The sequence below is a fragment of the Anoplophora glabripennis genome, unplaced genomic scaffold (genome assembly GCF_000390285.2).
Source record: "Anoplophora glabripennis isolate ALB-LARVAE unplaced genomic scaffold, Agla_2.0 scaffold119, whole genome shotgun sequence".
NCBI classification, from domain to species: domain Eukaryota; kingdom Metazoa; phylum Arthropoda; class Insecta; order Coleoptera; family Cerambycidae; genus Anoplophora; species Anoplophora glabripennis.
The window spans coordinates 459,311-476,087 of NW_019416217.1; the positions used below are offsets into that span (position 1 = coordinate 459,311).

General features: G+C 34.0%; 1 protein-coding gene across 1 annotated transcript in view; it reads right to left on the minus strand.

Annotated features, from left to right (window-relative positions):
- Window positions 1-4,194: 4,194 nt before the first annotated feature.
- Window positions 4,195-16,777, minus strand: part of LOC111693184 — a 29,030-nt gene continuing 16,447 nt past the window's right edge. Inside the window, exons 2-3 of the mRNA XM_023457394.1 lie at window positions 4,938-5,254; window positions 4,195-4,870 (exon numbers count right to left, since the gene is read on the minus strand). Coding sequence (XP_023313162.1) covers window positions 4,205-4,870; window positions 4,938-5,254 — 983 coding nt within the window. The 3' untranslated portion in view covers window positions 4,195-4,204. The remainder of the gene's footprint in view (window positions 4,871-4,937; window positions 5,255-16,777) is intronic.

Below are 16,777 nucleotides of genomic sequence, written 5' to 3' on the forward strand. Positions count from 1 at the left end.
AAGAACTCCAAAATTAATTGTATTATACATGAAATACACAGAGCTACCCCAGAAATAATTCATAATGTGCAAGAAGAATTTCTACACAGACTTGCGTATTGTCAAGAAGTCGGTGGGTGGCAATTCGAACAGTTAATTTAGGTAGAAAACTTAATGAATTGTATTTGCTTGACATAGGAATTGTTATTTTTTTAATGAATAAAATTTACGTTTTCTGACATTCAATCGTCAATTACTCGAAAACTTTCCTGTGTCTGATGGCAACATTTTAATACTGTCGAATCGACAATGAAACGATCTTTCAGAATCAAGAAAAAATAGAGGGTTGCTATTTAAAAAAAAATGCCGATGACGTCATTACTCGAAAACAAATGACGGTTGAAAATCACCTTTTATGCTAAAATATGTATTTTTTAAGTTAATAATCGACCAGTTCGAGGATTTTTCCCAAAAAAATTGTTTCGTTTTATTGAATTTATTCCATACTTTAGGGGCGTACAGTATAAATATAAATACGTTTTCTATAGTCCATGAATCATACTTCATTAGATAAATACATAATTTTAGTGATTCTTGGTTACTGGCATTATGCCTATGTACGCTGAAAATAGTCAATGTTTTAATCTTAAGTTTTTATTGTTGTGGAAACACTAAATGCGTACGTACACTATGTTAGTGACAATTTTGAACATACCGCATAATTACGTAAACAGTTGTGACCTGTTTCTACTTGTTTTTTGGTTCGTCAATGATAAAAATTTTATCTACAAAATTACAAATGACCAATTGTACGCGAAGGCCATTAAAATTCAATAAAACACATCTATCCGCTAAAATTTCTATGCAATTCAACTTTTACTGGTCTAAACATTACATTCTTTGCGATATAAGTATTGTGAAAACAGTAACTTAAATTACACAAGCACTCAGGTTTTCCTTACGGTAGTGCACAGGAGTTAGCAGTTAATAAACTTCTTTCAGTGTATTTGAAACTTTTAAAAAGGTTCTAAAAATTGGCCGGCATCGAAGTTGTTAATATCCGCCGAAGCTTATTGCAAAATGCCGCTGCAAAACTTATGTGAAATCGTAATTAGCTTACCCTAAATAAAAATTTACGGTTTGCAGAAGTCAGCGCGTAGCTAGGCGTTAAATCGAGAATTAAATTTATGTTTACTTTAGTGTACGCCGTAAAATAGCACATAATTGACGTTTCTACGTTTATAATAACTCACGTTTAATTATCGCATAGCGGTTTTCTTTACATCGACGCTGTAATAAAAGTTCCGTGGCACTCGGGAAATTGCATACGGTTTTATATAAATATAGGAATATGCATGTATTTCAAAACTAGTGGGAATAAACTGCTTTTGCTTTTCAGTTTATTGCAGTTTCTACATTTGCATGGTATTAGATCCTGAAAGACGTTAAAAGGAAAGGCACACGATAGCAGCATCAACATTAATGTGCCTTACTGAAGTAATCTGAACATTTAATCTGAGAAGTACTGTTTTCCTTTTTTGTTTAATTAGCCAGCGTTCCGTGTTTTTCAGTTTTCAGTACAATATATCTAAAAAGTGAGGCCAATTCTAACATTTCTTGAGGGTTTCTCGTAGATTTTTCCCAAGAAGCGACAAAAAAATTGTCATTTTTAACTGGATTTTGTGGAAAAATTAAAGTGCGCCTCAATATGCTAATTCGTTTTTGATTCGTTTTTCGTAACTATGCAAATTTTCAACTTGTGAATAGACAACTTTTGTCATACAGTTCATTGATCATCCATATTTTTATATTACATCTTTAATCAGGACAACAAAATGCGTTATATTTTGTATACAGTGTACAGGAGATGGACAATTTTATGCGAAATTCTAATCTTGTGAAGTAACGATACACCTGTTAATATTTATTTTTGTCCTGGTCCTATTTTATGAATCAATATAAAAGAGCTGACAGATGAAATTGCCAAAAAGCAATTATTGAAGTGGTATTTTTTTTCGTTGTATATGTTATGATTTCTTATTGAAGGGGGTCAGTGATACAATTTTTTTACTTTCAGATCCTGAAATTTGCTTTCTTTTGTTGTTCCACGACCATTTTCGTCAGTTACAGCCTTTTGAAAATTGCCTACAAATATAGGATTTTTTTATCTATTAATTTCTGCGACCAGTTTATTTCTAAAACTGTTGAAAGTACTTAATTAATATACAACATATCTTTGAAAAGTCTTTTTGATGATTATTTTAAATAGAATTTAGAATGTTTCTTAAAAAAACACACAAGTTACATCTACATCCAGAAAATGCTACCAACATTCAATTGTCTTTGCTGTAGGTACATGTGAAAACATTTTTTTTAAATCTCCATAATTTTTTTTTACATTTTTGTTCTTATCTCGAATAATAACGAGGGAAAAAAAGCGAGGATCAATTTTTAGTGACCATCCTGTAAGTACGTATGTGATTTGAAATTAACAGTTCCTTATTAACAAACGTCGCCCTATTAAAACTGCCATCGATTCCGGCCGGCAACGAGCCTCCATTACGTAAACAAGCACAACCCGACACCAGTTAGAGGAGCAAATTTACACATACGTAAAACTACATAATGTAGGTTGCAGATAGCGCCCCCAACAGAAGGCCAGCCGTAAAGGTTGAGCGGTGTACAGGCCCGCCCTAGGACGGCTGCTAAGGACTAAGTCTAAGCAAACAAGCTAACTGCTAACTAGAGAAGTTGGAAAGTTATCGAATGGATGTGGAAATGGCCCGTGTTGTTAACAGAAACACTAACCGTCGGTCCTAATTCCGGAGTATTCCTAAATCAAACCGTTGCTTGCTAACAATACAGATGTAATTGTTATAACCCGAATTCCATTCCCTACTTGTTTTCATTATATTATAATACGCGGAATTCGCCGAATGTGTGGTTAGTGTTCATTCATTCGAGTGCCCTTTGCCCGTCCGCAGCCGCAATGTTCGAAATTAATTTCGATTCAAGAGATTATGTGCACTCCGGCGACATACTTGTGCTCGCCCTCATTATTATTATTATAAACGGTTGCGAATCTGATCGCCGGCAACGAACTAATGTCTCTTTATAACGCTAGCCAGACGTCAAAGGAATTGTAAATTTGCTCAGCGGGAGATTAATGAATTTCCCTTTAACCATAGGATGTTCCTTTAAAAACTGAAAACAAGTAACAAGTTCGTATTCGATTACTATTTTCTATCAAAAGTGAGTGCCATTCCCACAGATAAACTATTGGATTTGTTGAATTTAAATTTAACGTACATTTTTTTGACGAATAAGCTTTATACACCTTGACTGCTTTAAATTAACTTGTTTTATATTAAACTGCAACTAGTTAATATTACTGTTGGGATCACGCAAAAATAGAAAGCCCACCGAATTATGTTATCAAGTAGGCGTTCTCAATTTTCCTCTGCCGTAGCAGCTGTAAACAAATTTCTTAATTTATATGTAAAGTTGCTCACTCTATAAGCCATAAAAATTTGCGTACAATATAGGAAAATAAGATTTACTGCTCACTTATCGATTTAGGATTACTCAACGTACCCCGCGTTTTACATAATTTTTTCCGTAGTGAATACATTTTCCTCCCTACGTAGCTCTGCAATTACTCTAATGAGTAGTACGGGGTTAGGTAATACCGCTAATCCGGCACTTTTGGAAAATTATACCACACTTCTGCGACAACGGCACAAACACATATTTTGTTGAGATATCTTTGAAATAAAAATGTATATTTTATAAACGATATACAGGGTGATTCTCAAAAGGTGACCAAAAATTAAACCTCGTATTCTTTGGTGAATTTTAAGGGGAGCCTTTCGGATAAAGTTTTTATCTAGAACTCCGTTAAAAAGGTACCGGCTGTTAATCTTCAAAAAATATTTTAAATTTTTTTAAATATTTTTTTTCTACAAACGTCAAAAAATGACAAGGTTTGCGCATTGACAACAATATGCGAAGTGACACTTTTTTTCGGATTCTTACGTTACCATGACACCGTGCGCGAGATACTTCGCGCACTAGGGTGCGAAGTATTTCGCACACTGCATGTAAATTAATAAGAGTTTTGTATTTCAATCTTTGAAAAAATGAAGCAAAACTCCAAATTATTATTTATTTTTAAATGAATAACAATTAAATACTTTTAAAATAATGATAGAATTTTACAATAACTTTAGTTATTATTTACAATATTAACATTAATCGTACAACCAGTACACGAACCAATATTTATTCCTAAACCAGATAATTCAGGTTCAGCTCGGGATATTGGGGTTTTGGGGGTTGAAACACTACTAATTTTTGAGGTAGAGGTGATACCATGTGATCCTGAAATTTCACAATCTAAAATTTTATTTGATATTTGAATCTTATTATTGATAGAATCTTCCACGTATCCTTCGGCCACGGTGGAAGATTTCCATCCCCCGTGTCTCTTCAAACTACATATATCACCCCCAGCATTAGCAAGAAGTGTGGCCGAGGTTCTCCGAAAACAGTGACCTGTGTAAGCATCAGAATTTGGTAATTTTAAGTATTTTGCTATTAAGCTGGGCATCCCTCCAATAGAATTTATTCCAACAACTTGGTTAATGCATCTCTTATTTTGATACTTCAAAAACAATCGGCGACTGCTAGCATAACTTGGACGAAGAGCCACGTATTTTCGGTAAATATCGATATAATCTAGATTCGAAACCGTAAAAATTCGTTGTATGTTCGTTTTTGTATCCGGTACTTTCACAATCAAGATGGAACCTTTATCTTCTATGTCATCGACACTCATTTTAGTGAGTTCTTCACGGCGGCAAGCACCAGAAATACCCAATATTAAAACGACCTAAAAGGATATCGATATTTAGTAATTTAAAATACATATAAAACAATGATTAAAAATATACCTTAGCCATCAAATATATTTCATCATCTGCCTCTCTTATGAATTGATTTACTTCTTCTCGAGTTAATACCTTGGATTTCTTAGGGTTGTGTCCAACTGACAATTTTTTCAAATATGGAACCAACTTGGTAAATTTTTTAATATCTACGTTTTCCTTAGCATTAAGTGTTGATTTTAGCATAGAATATACTGCCCATAATGTGGAAGGCTTCACCTTCTTGGATCTTTCTGCAAAATATGCTAACAGCACATTTTCGGATGCTTTTCTTGCTTTATTTGTTTCACACCACTCCTTAAATTGCCGATATGCATTTTCATATTGGCGCTTCGATTTTTCCGGTAAAAGATTTGAAGTTACCAAATTGGCCGCATCTGCCAAATTAGGTGGGGTACTACTTAGTTCATCGTCACTAGCAATTTCCATTATTTTAAATAATATCTGGCACTTAAAAATTGAAGACGCGAGCACAAACGTCACTTTAAAATAATTATTATTGTTGTCAACAACAGCCACTTTGTTTCCATAGTAACAGTGAAAATTTGATTAGGAAAGACATTTTAAGCCAGCTCAACACTATTTTCTATAATAAATTAGGCATTTTACTTATTTATAATATTTTTAAGATATAGATTTTGACGTTTGTAGAAAAAATATTGTTTGCATCTCGTGCGCGAACTACTTTGGTGGTCTCGAATAATTTATTAACTCGGCTTCGCCTCGTTAAAAAATTCAATTACCGATCACCAAAATAGCATTTCGCGCACTAGATACAAAAATAACTATTAAAGCTAGTAAGTGAAATAATTTGAAATTGGACACATGTATTTATATAAACATCAATTATGTACAAATTACTACTCTCTTAAGGCGGGTATCCATTTGTGTCAAATGCCCCGTAACGTAACACCGCACATATTACGTTACAGCTAGTGGAGATGGAAAATTGTTGCATGGTATGTATAACAAATTTGACACGCGTAACTAATCTGAGACGAACCATCAGTTGTCGGTTTTTAGTCGTGGCATCAAAGGATGCAACAGTACTTTCTGCTATATGTTTTATTTTTTGTTTCGTCAGTCTTTTGTATATGGTCTGGGCTTAGTCTGTTTTCTGCACTGGCTAGGAAGAGTGTGTTTTTCTGTGTTTGTACCATGAAGTGGAGTAAAGAAAAGATTTCTAGAGATTTCCGTTTCTTATCCTTCAAAATTGTATGATGAGTAAAAATATATGACGCTGTTGCTAACTGCAATTGCAGTGACGAATCGATTATTGCAGTCAAGTGATACTGCGAGTTTATGTTCCTGTGTCGTCTCGTAACCTTATTTTGTTACGTTACGGAATGAATGATTTGACCAAAACCACACATACTTTCGCAGCGAACCGTGTCACCCTTTGCAACAGGCCGTAACATGTTCGTTGTTACGTAACGGAACATTGCCACAAATGGATACCTGCTTTTATGTTTCTCGAAAAAAGCCTGATAAAGCAGTGGCGTACTGTTTTATTTAGAAAAAATGTGACACCGATACCCTGTATCTCCGCCACCGGAGAAAAGGTACTATATTTTAGACAATGCTTACATAAATACATGCGCCCAATCTCAAATTATTTCACTTAGGTACTAGTTTTTAAATTATTATTTAAAAAAATTAAACACATTTTTTTAAGTTTTAACACACTGTATCTTTTTAACGAGGCGTTCGAGATAAAAACTTCAGCGCTCAATTTCGAGATCTGGGTGGTCGTGGGCTTGTTGGCATAGAACTTATACTTCAAAAAACTCAAAAGAAAAAAGTCTAACGGCGCTAAATCGCATGATCTGGATGGCTAATTCTGATTACCAAAACGGGAATATACACGACCAGAAAATGACTTATGCAATAATTGAAATGTTTCTCAGGCTATATGTTGTACCACCTTGTTGAAAGCACATGTCGTCTTTATCAACTCTTGCAATTTAAACACAAAAAAACTGAATTATCATGTCGCGATAGCTAACACCATTAACTGTTATTGCCTAAACAGCCACTTTTCGAAGAAGGATTGCCTCCATGTGATGATGCCTTCAGTCCAAAATACGCACCAAACAGAGACTAGTTGTGGATTTTCTGAACACCAAATGCGACAATTTTGTAGATTAACTATGCCATGAAGATGAAAATGAGCCTCGTCGCTGAAGATGATTTTGTTAAACAAATAATCCATTGTTATAAAGTCATCTGCAGGTTCATTTCTTTGTACCTACAATAGCTGTTCAGTCAGTGACTTTTTACAATTCAAATTGTTATGAGGTTATAGTGCAATGAGATCATAAATTCCTATGATTTTCCAATCGCTAACTATTCAAGTTGGTTCAAGTCTCTAAAATCGCTTTCTAGGGAGTTAGGTGTTAAGGTAAAAACAAGAACTGATTCGAGAATTCTGACTTTAATACATACTTACGTAGACAATGAGAAAGTAAGACTACTAGCCAAATTTAAAATAAATTGACTCAACTGATTTCTTGTAATTTATCGGGAACTAAAACTTCCGGCAGAGGCTTTCATGAACTTGTTTATTCATTCGCAATATAGATTCCGTTATTAAGAATCGACCAGGCATTTTACATCCCGTACATTTAATAAAATCTCGCTTACAAATTCTACCTCTGAAATTAATTCGTTTGAAATTTTTGGATGAAATTAACTGATCTCTATCTAATTAGATGTAAACGGTAATGGAATGTCTGAAAAGGTGATGATTAAGTTTAATTAGGTCGAAAATGCGCAAACGTTTGAAGATATACGTTTATCCTGAAGTGATCCTTCAACCGTCTCCTGATTTCCCACAGGATCTATGAGGGTATTAGACAAATAAATATACTGCCAACTTTTGCTGACGATTTACTTTTACACACAAGTTTGTGAAAATGAGCCTGTTCTCAACCGCCTTTATTTGTTTTCGCCTCGTACTATTTGTTTTACTTTTTATTCTGTTTGCGTATACTTCAATTTTTTTGTAACGCGCTGAAGACGGATGTCTGGGTGAGTCATTTGAATTTGTATGCTGGTTGCTGAAATTAAGCCGTTGAGAGCCTGCGTTGTCAGCGTTTTGTGGCTAATTGCCAAAAAAATACACACCAGCATTAAAAAGTGACAAACAGTTGCAACATTATTATCAGTGGCGGCTTTTGACTTCCGTACCATGGAGGGCGGAAGAATTTAGGTACTTATAATCTATTGAAAAAAAAATCAAATATAATTGGAAAGTTTTATTTTGTCCTATTAAAATATAAGGAAAATGTGCTCAACATGTCCGAAATACACTTTTCAATTACTTTTTTATTAGTGTTTGGTATTTCTCGCAAAACTGATTTTTCAATAGATGGCATTGCAAGTACTTTTAGTCTGACTTTACAATCTATTTAAACGTTTACAGTCTTTTAAAAAACACACAAGAAACAATCGTAGGTAACAAAATTTTACACTACACGTAAACAAGAGTGAACAGAGCAATAAGCAGTGATCAACTGTCATTTGGATACTGGCTGACAGCCCAAATTAGTAAAGAAGACACTCAGTTATATAAACTTGCAATGCGAATGATTCAAGTCGAATGAAACAGTGAGATCTTTAAAGATCTTAATAGAATATGTTTTAAGTTTCAAAGCATTTAAAAGTTTATAATGTTTCACAAATCAATATTTATTGGATCTACACTATGAATTTACTCTATTGCTGAAGGTTTGAACGGTCATACATACTTGTTACAGTTAAATATAGCTTCTCTTCACTCATGTCCAAACCGTCAATATCATATTATTTACAAAAATATTAATAAAAGGTGGTCCCAAAACTGAACCCTGGGGAACACCACAGAAGATGTAATATTCGATTCGGTTCGATCTAATACCATTGCAATCGCTTTGAAAGGGTTACATAGTAATATTGGTAACCCTAACAACAACATATTTCCCCCAAAAATAGCAATTCGTTCCTTCTTAGTGTTTTATTTTTAAGGCGATTGTGCATTGTGCGTGCAGGATGTTCGAAATGAAAGAGCTAGATGTGAGCATTGCATGCTAGAATACTGAAAAATGCATTAGTAAGTCAATGATACATTTGAAGGTACTGTCCTTTGTTAGTAACTAAGTACTCTTTATAGAAATGTAATGGAATTTTTAGTACCAATAAATAACATTTTGTTATAATCGTACGTGAAAACTATAACGTATGTATGTATGTATGTATGTATGTATGTATGTATGTATGTATGTATGTATGTATGTATGTATGTATGTATGTATGTATGTATGTATGTATGTATGTATGTATGTATGTATGTATGTATGTATGTATGTATGTATGTATGTATGTATGTATGTATGTAAGTCGGGGGATGGTGGAAAATTGCTTTTCCACCGCGACACTTAGGCCTTATTAGGCCCCTTGTACACCTCCCTTCATTACTCGAGTACTTTTCTTCAAACCATCCTATTACTACACGGGTGGCTTGGTGGCAAAGACTCGTACAATTTTTATGGATAGCATGGTCTTGAGTTATAGAGATTTATTGCTCTATTCTCATTACCATTTTTATCGGGGATCACACGCAGGCGGAAGGTGTTGAGCGACCCAGGTCTCTGGTAGGCTGCCACAGTCACATCCCCGAGCCTGCCTTAGGTCACCCATCCAAGTTCCAGCCTGCGTCCGTAATGCTTACCTCGGCCGATCGAAATCCATCGGCCAAGACACCTGGCTAGGCGGTCCCCTAACTAAAACGTACATTTTAAATACTGGATGTCCCAGAATATGCGGGCAATCTCTCTGATTTATATAAGGGACCTTAAAATAACATGACAAGTTCCTACGGAGATACAGGCACCTAAAGACGCCCCTGATTACTTTTAATAACTTTTAAAATACTTAAATACTACAATGTAATTTAATTGTTTTTTAATACAATGGACAACAGATAAAACTTTTAGATATGCACAGAAATATTGCAAATTTTATCGGTTTATTTCTCTTTAGGGATACAATAAAAATCATATTAAACAAAAATAGTTCTTCCTTGAAAATAGTTCATTTTGTCGATATTAACAAAAAGTGCATTTTTTTAGTGTAAGGTTCAAGCTATCTAAAAATATTATTTTTGGGCTTTTATCTTAAATGTTGTAAAAAAATTGACATTATTGTGCTACAGCTGACAAACAAGCCAAATTGCTTTCATGGTTCAATTTTTAAGGAGTCTAATCTGTTATCCATCGTATTAAAAAATAGTAAATTGCACAAAGTATTTTAAAAGTTATTTTAAAAAAGTCGATTTTCAGAGGCGTGCTTTAGGGGCCTGTATCTCCGTAGAGGGGCCCTCCAGGCAAAATTTTTATAGTCATGTTATGTTATTTTATCATCCCCTGTATAAGCCCGGGAGTTTATCCACATATTCTAAGACACCCTGTATATTTTATTATTCGCTGTCACCTTGTTTTACCCTATTTTAAAGTTATTAAGCAATGTTCTTCGATATAATTTCAATAAAAAACTCAAAATGTACTTAAGAAATATTACAATGAATAATGTAACAAAAGCCGGGACGAGTAGTAATTTATTTGTTGGTTCTCGGAACGGACGGACCAAAAAGTAAAATATTTCAGTCAACACAAATTATCGAAAGTTAAGGGCTCTCAAGTAGGTCTAACGTCGCCAAGACCGTCCTCCGGGGAAGGCTTCACGAAATTTAGCAGTATTTTTTAATAAGTTCACTTAAACTGTCGGGGCCATGTGTTGAGCAGGTATAAAGAGAAAAATCGATATTTCAAATAACGCCCGAAATGCATTCCAAAGAACGTAGAAAGTCCAAGAATAAGTTGTTAGAATGTTGCGAGGAAAAGAAAGTAATAAGTAAAATAGCTGGTTTTTAGGAGGATTTTCCAAGCTATAAGAATAGATTAAATGAGATGGACTAATCCGTCCCGTATCGCTACACTGAGTCACTAGAGGAAGGTTATTTGTAAGTTTAGACTCAAAATTATTTAGATAAATGTAAAATCAGTCAATTAGATGACTATTAACAAGGCATAGTTATGCCAAAGCGTCCCGATATCCAGGGTTCCCGCCAGTAAGATAAGAACAGAAACGTCTGGACCCAAGAAATGGGTGTATCGAAACGAAGTGTCGAGATCTACGAAAAAAGTCAGTTCTTCCTTGGGTTTCACATTGAGCAGTCTACTTAGTTTTAGAGTCTCGGGTTAATTTAATAATGGAAAAAGTCATTCCAAATTTTGCTATAGAGCGCGCATTCCCTGAATCTCGGTACGCTGTCGCGTTTCAATAAATTAATTAATAATGTTGTTCGATCCGTTGTGTTATTTTGTTTGTTGTTTTGTTTATTGTTATTAAAATCCTTCCTGGAAGTTTTGGTGTTTCCTTTTGTTTCTCTCAACTTCAGTGTCACCCTGTATAGCCAGCCACTGGATTACATTCTACGTAAGCAATAGAGGGTAAGTGCCTGAAATTCATTCTCTGAACATACAACATTTCTAAGTTCCCACGTATTAATTAAAGCATAATGATAATTATAAACTCCCTTTTGAAAATTAAATAGTAAACTCTTTAGAAATCCAGGCTCGTTATGATACTGGTCATAACGGTAGATAGATAATTAAAGAAATAACCTCTCAGGTTACAATACCTTTGCTTTCGAATAATATTTTGATATTATTTATCAAAAATATTTTGCATTTTTCCTACTACAAAATTTTATGTTCAATTGTTCAAACCAAGTTATATTACTATGAAGGTTCCAAAATGTTTTAGGAACTTTCCTTCACATTAATAACATGTCTATTTTGGCTATAGTGATCTTATCTACAATTGTATGAACATTTACAGGATTTTTCTTTCAGTGTAATGTTGAATTATTTCGCGCGAAACTTTTTTTTATTAATCTCAGCCCCGAAAATTAAAAAGAAAATATAACTTTTATTATAGAAGTTCTTTCGGTTTTGTTGACATTATTATTTTTATTTCGAATTTTTAATTGGAAGGACTGAAGTGGAAGATCATTTTATTAGCCCGCACGTAGGGCGAGAGTACTTTTCACACATTTTTATTAACTGCCAGTAAAATTTTATTAGTTACATCTGGAGTTCGGAACAACTTTTTAATTGGCAATTTACACTTATAAGATTTTCGGAGCGTAAAAATAAAAACAAACAAAAATCACCATTTACCTCCCTTAATATCTTAACTTCGTAGCATACAAAACAGACTCGTTGAAATGAAACGTAATTATGTCGTGATTGCTCTTAATTCGTTGAAGTAGTTTAAAAAGTCCCTTAAAGGTATACAGGGTAGTCCGAATTTTATGCAGGAAACTTCTAGAGCAGATAGATCTCTTTAAAATAGTAGGTGTTTGCCTTATAAACATAGGTCTGGAACGGCCTCGTTTTAGAGATACAGCGCGTTGAAGTTGTTAAAAAAATTGAGTTTATCACACGCAGGCGGAAGGTGTTGAGCGACCCAGGTCTCTGGTAGGCTGCCACAGCCACGTCCCCGAGCCTGCCTTAGGTCACCCATCCAAATTCCAGCCTGCGTCCGTAATGCTTACCTCGGCCGATCGAAATCCATCGGCCAAGACACCTGGCTAGGCGGTCCCCTAACTAAAACGTACATTTTAAATACTGGATGTCCCAGAATATGCGGGCAATCTCTCTGATTTATATAAGGGACCTTAAAATAACATGACAAGTTCCTACGGAGATACAGGCACCTAAAGACGCCCCTGATTACTTTTAATAACTTTTAAAATACTTAAATACTACAATGTAATTTAATTGTTTTTTAATACAATGGACAACAGATAAAACTTTTAGATATGCACAGAAATATTGCAAATTTTATCGGTTTATTTCTCTTTAGGGATACAATAAAAATCATATTAAACAAAAATAGTTCTTCCTTGAAAATAGTTCATTTTGTCGATATTAACAAAAAGTGCATTTTTTTAGTGTAAGGTTCAAGCTATCTAAAAATATTATTTTTGGGCTTTTATCTTAAATGTTGTAAAAAAATTGACATTATTGTGCTACAGCTGACAAACAAGCCAAATTGCTTTCATGGTTCAATTTTTAAGGAGTCTAATCTGTTATCCATCGTATTAAAAAATAGTAAATTGCACAAAGTATTTTAAAAGTTATTTTAAAAAAGTCGATTTTCAGAGGCGTGCTTTAGGGGCCTGTATCTCCGTAGAGGGGCCCTCCAGGCAAAATTTTTATAGTCATGTTATGTTATTTTATCATCCCCTGTATAAGCCCGGGAGTTTATCCACATATTCTAAGACACCCTGTATATTTTATTATTCGCTGTCACCTTGTTTTACCCTATTTTAAAGTTATTAAGCAATGTTCTTCGATATAATTTCAATAAAAAACTCAAAATGTACTTAAGAAATATTACAATGAATAATGTAACAAAAGCCGGGACGAGTAGTAATTTATTTGTTGGTTCTCGGAACGGACGGACCAAAAAGTAAAATATTTCAGTCAACACAAATTATCGAAAGTTAAGGGCTCTCAAGTAGGTCTAACGTCGCCAAGACCGTCCTCCGGGGAAGGCTTCACGAAATTTAGCAGTATTTTTTAATAAGTTCACTTAAACTGTCGGGGCCATGTGTTGAGCAGGTATAAAGAGAAAAATCGATATTTCAAATAACGCCCGAAATGCATTCCAAAGAACGTAGAAAGTCCAAGAATAAGTTGTTAGAATGTTGCGAGGAAAAGAAAGTAATAAGTAAAATAGCTGGTTTTTAGGAGGATTTTCCAAGCTATAAGAATAGATTAAATGAGATGGACTAATCCGTCCCGTATCGCTACACTGAGTCACTAGAGGAAGGTTATTTGTAAGTTTAGACTCAAAATTATTTAGATAAATGTAAAATCAGTCAATTAGATGACTATTAACAAGGCATAGTTATGCCAAAGCGTCCCGATATCCAGGGTTCCCCGCCAGTAAGATAAGAACAGAAACGTCTGGACCCAAGAAATGGGTGTATCGAAACGAAGTGTCGAGATCTACGAAAAAAGTCAGTTCTTCCTTGGGTTTCACATTGAGCAGTCTACTTAGTTTTAGAGTCTCGGGTTAATTTAATAATGGAAAAAGTCATTCCAAATTTTGCTATAGAGCGCGCATTCCCTGAATCTCGGTACGCTGTCGCGTTTCAATAAATTAATTAATAATGTTGTTCGATCCGTTGTGTTATTTTGTTTGTTGTTTTGTTTATTGTTATTAAAATCCTTCCTGGAAGTTTTGGTGTTTCCTTTTGTTTCTCTCAACTTCAGTGTCACCCTGTATAGCCAGCCACTGGATTACATTCTACGTAAGCAATAGAGGGTAAGTGCCTGAAATTCATTCTCTGAACATACAACATTTCTAAGTTCCCACGTATTAATTAAAGCATAATGATAATTATAAACTCCCTTTTGAAAATTAAATAGTAAACTCTTTAGAAATCCAGGCTCGTTATGATACTGGTCATAACGGTAGATAGATAATTAAAGAAATAACCTCTCAGGTTACAATACCTTTGCTTTCGAATAATATTTTGATATTATTTATCAAAAATATTTTGCATTTTTCCTACTACAAAATTTTATGTTCAATTGTTCAAACCAAGTTATATTACTATGAAGGTTCCAAAATGTTTTAGGAACTTTCCTTCACATTAATAACATGTCTATTTTGGCTATAGTGATCTTATCTACAATTGTATGAACATTTACAGGATTTTTCTTTCAGTGTAATGTTGAATTATTTCGCGCGAAACTTTTTTTTATTAATCTCAGCCCCGAAAATTAAAAAGAAAATATAACTTTTATTATAGAAGTTCTTTCGGTTTTGTTGACATTATTATTTTTATTTCGAATTTTTAATTGGAAGGACTGAAGTGGAAGATCATTTTATTAGCCCGCACGTAGGGCGAGAGTACTTTTCACACATTTTTATTAACTGCCAGTAAAATTTTATTAGTTACATCTGGAGTTCGGAACAACTTTTTAATTGGCAATTTACACTTATAAGATTTTCGGAGCGTAAAAATAAAAACAAACAAAAATCACCATTTACCTCCCTTAATATCTTAACTTCGTAGCATACAAAACAGACTCGTTGAAATGAAACGTAATTATGTCGTGATTGCTCTTAATTCGTTGAAGTAGTTTAAAAAGTCCCTTAAAGGTATACAGGGTAGTCCGAATTTTATGCAGGAAACTTCTAGAGCAGATAGATCTCTTTAAAATAGTAGGTGTTTGCCTTATAAACATAGGTCTGGAACGGCCTCGTTTTAGAGATACAGCGCGTTGAAGTTGTTAAAAAAATTGAGTTTTTGCTTATATTCCCGGAATCTATTAACCGATTTCAATAAAATTTAGTACAGATAATGTATGACAGTAGGCCTTGTATTCTCCAAAATATGATCCTTAAAGGTTCAACCAGTGGTGTACAACTGGACAGGGGTCACCCCTTTTTATAAAAAAAACCTACGCCACTGTATTTTTTACACGCTATTGTAACGCTATTCTAATGTACAAAATACGTAAAAAAAGGTAACTTGAACTTTTTCCCTAAATTTCACCGCTCTCAAGTTATTCATGCCAACCCTTGTACCTTGTAGCAGACACTTCTAACCACAACATTATGATAATATTTATGTTTATGCTTAAAAGTAAGTGCAATTTGTAAGCATATCAACAAAATTCTTTACACTCGTCGCTTTCATCTTTTTGGATTAAAACGATATTTGGAAAATGACGACGCAACAATGAAAAGCACAGAAATGAAATTTTAAGAGTAATTTGGACCTTTTTTTTTGCTACCACATTTAAATTCCCAGCCATTTCTAAACTTTCTAGAAAACCATCTATTTGAATTATTAGGGGATGTTACATTAAAATACTGGGTACAAATGGATGGTGCTCCTTGAGTAGAATAATACAGAAGACCAAATGCCAATGTCAACCATAATGTTGGAGAGGGTCCAGTGCCTTGGCCAGCCAGATCGTCAGATCTAGACACCCTGGATTTCTGTGTTTGGGGTTACCTATCTGAAATGTAAAGTTTACTCCAATAGATACTAGACTACAACTACTATAGCGAATAGAACACAGGTGTAATGAATTAAAAGAAAACCACCACATGTTATTAGCTTCAATTAGTTCCATTAATAGAAGATGTCAGAAGTGTATGGATGCAGATGGTTCACATTTTGAACAATTGCTGTAAATACGTTACGTTAATTTTGTTTCTTGTTTAGTTGTTGTTGCTTGGTAAATGTATTTTTATTAATATTTTGATAAATTGTTCTTATTTGTAAAGATTAGGCCTCTAGGGGAAACTTAAACACCACCTCACGGGTGATATGGAAAGAATTTTGTTGATGTGCTTACAAATTGCACTTACTTTTAAGCATAAAAATAAATATGCTTGTAATATTATGGTTTGAAGTGTCTACCACAAGGGGATTGTATTGGTATGAATAACTTAAAAATGGTAAATCTTAGGGAAAAAATTCAAGTTACCTTTTTTACGTATTTAGTGCATTAGAATATAAATCCGTTACAATAACTTGTAAAAAATACAATGGCGTAGGTTTTTTTTATAAAAAGGTAGTGACCCCTGTCCAGTTGTACACTACTGGTTGAATTTTTAGGGCTCATATTTTGGGGAATACAAGGTCTTCTATTATACATTATCTATACCAAATTTTATTGAGATTGGTTAATAGATTCCGGAGATACAAATAAAAAATCAATTTTTTTAACAACTTCAGCACCCTGTATCTCTAAAACGAGGCCGTTCCAGACCTGTGC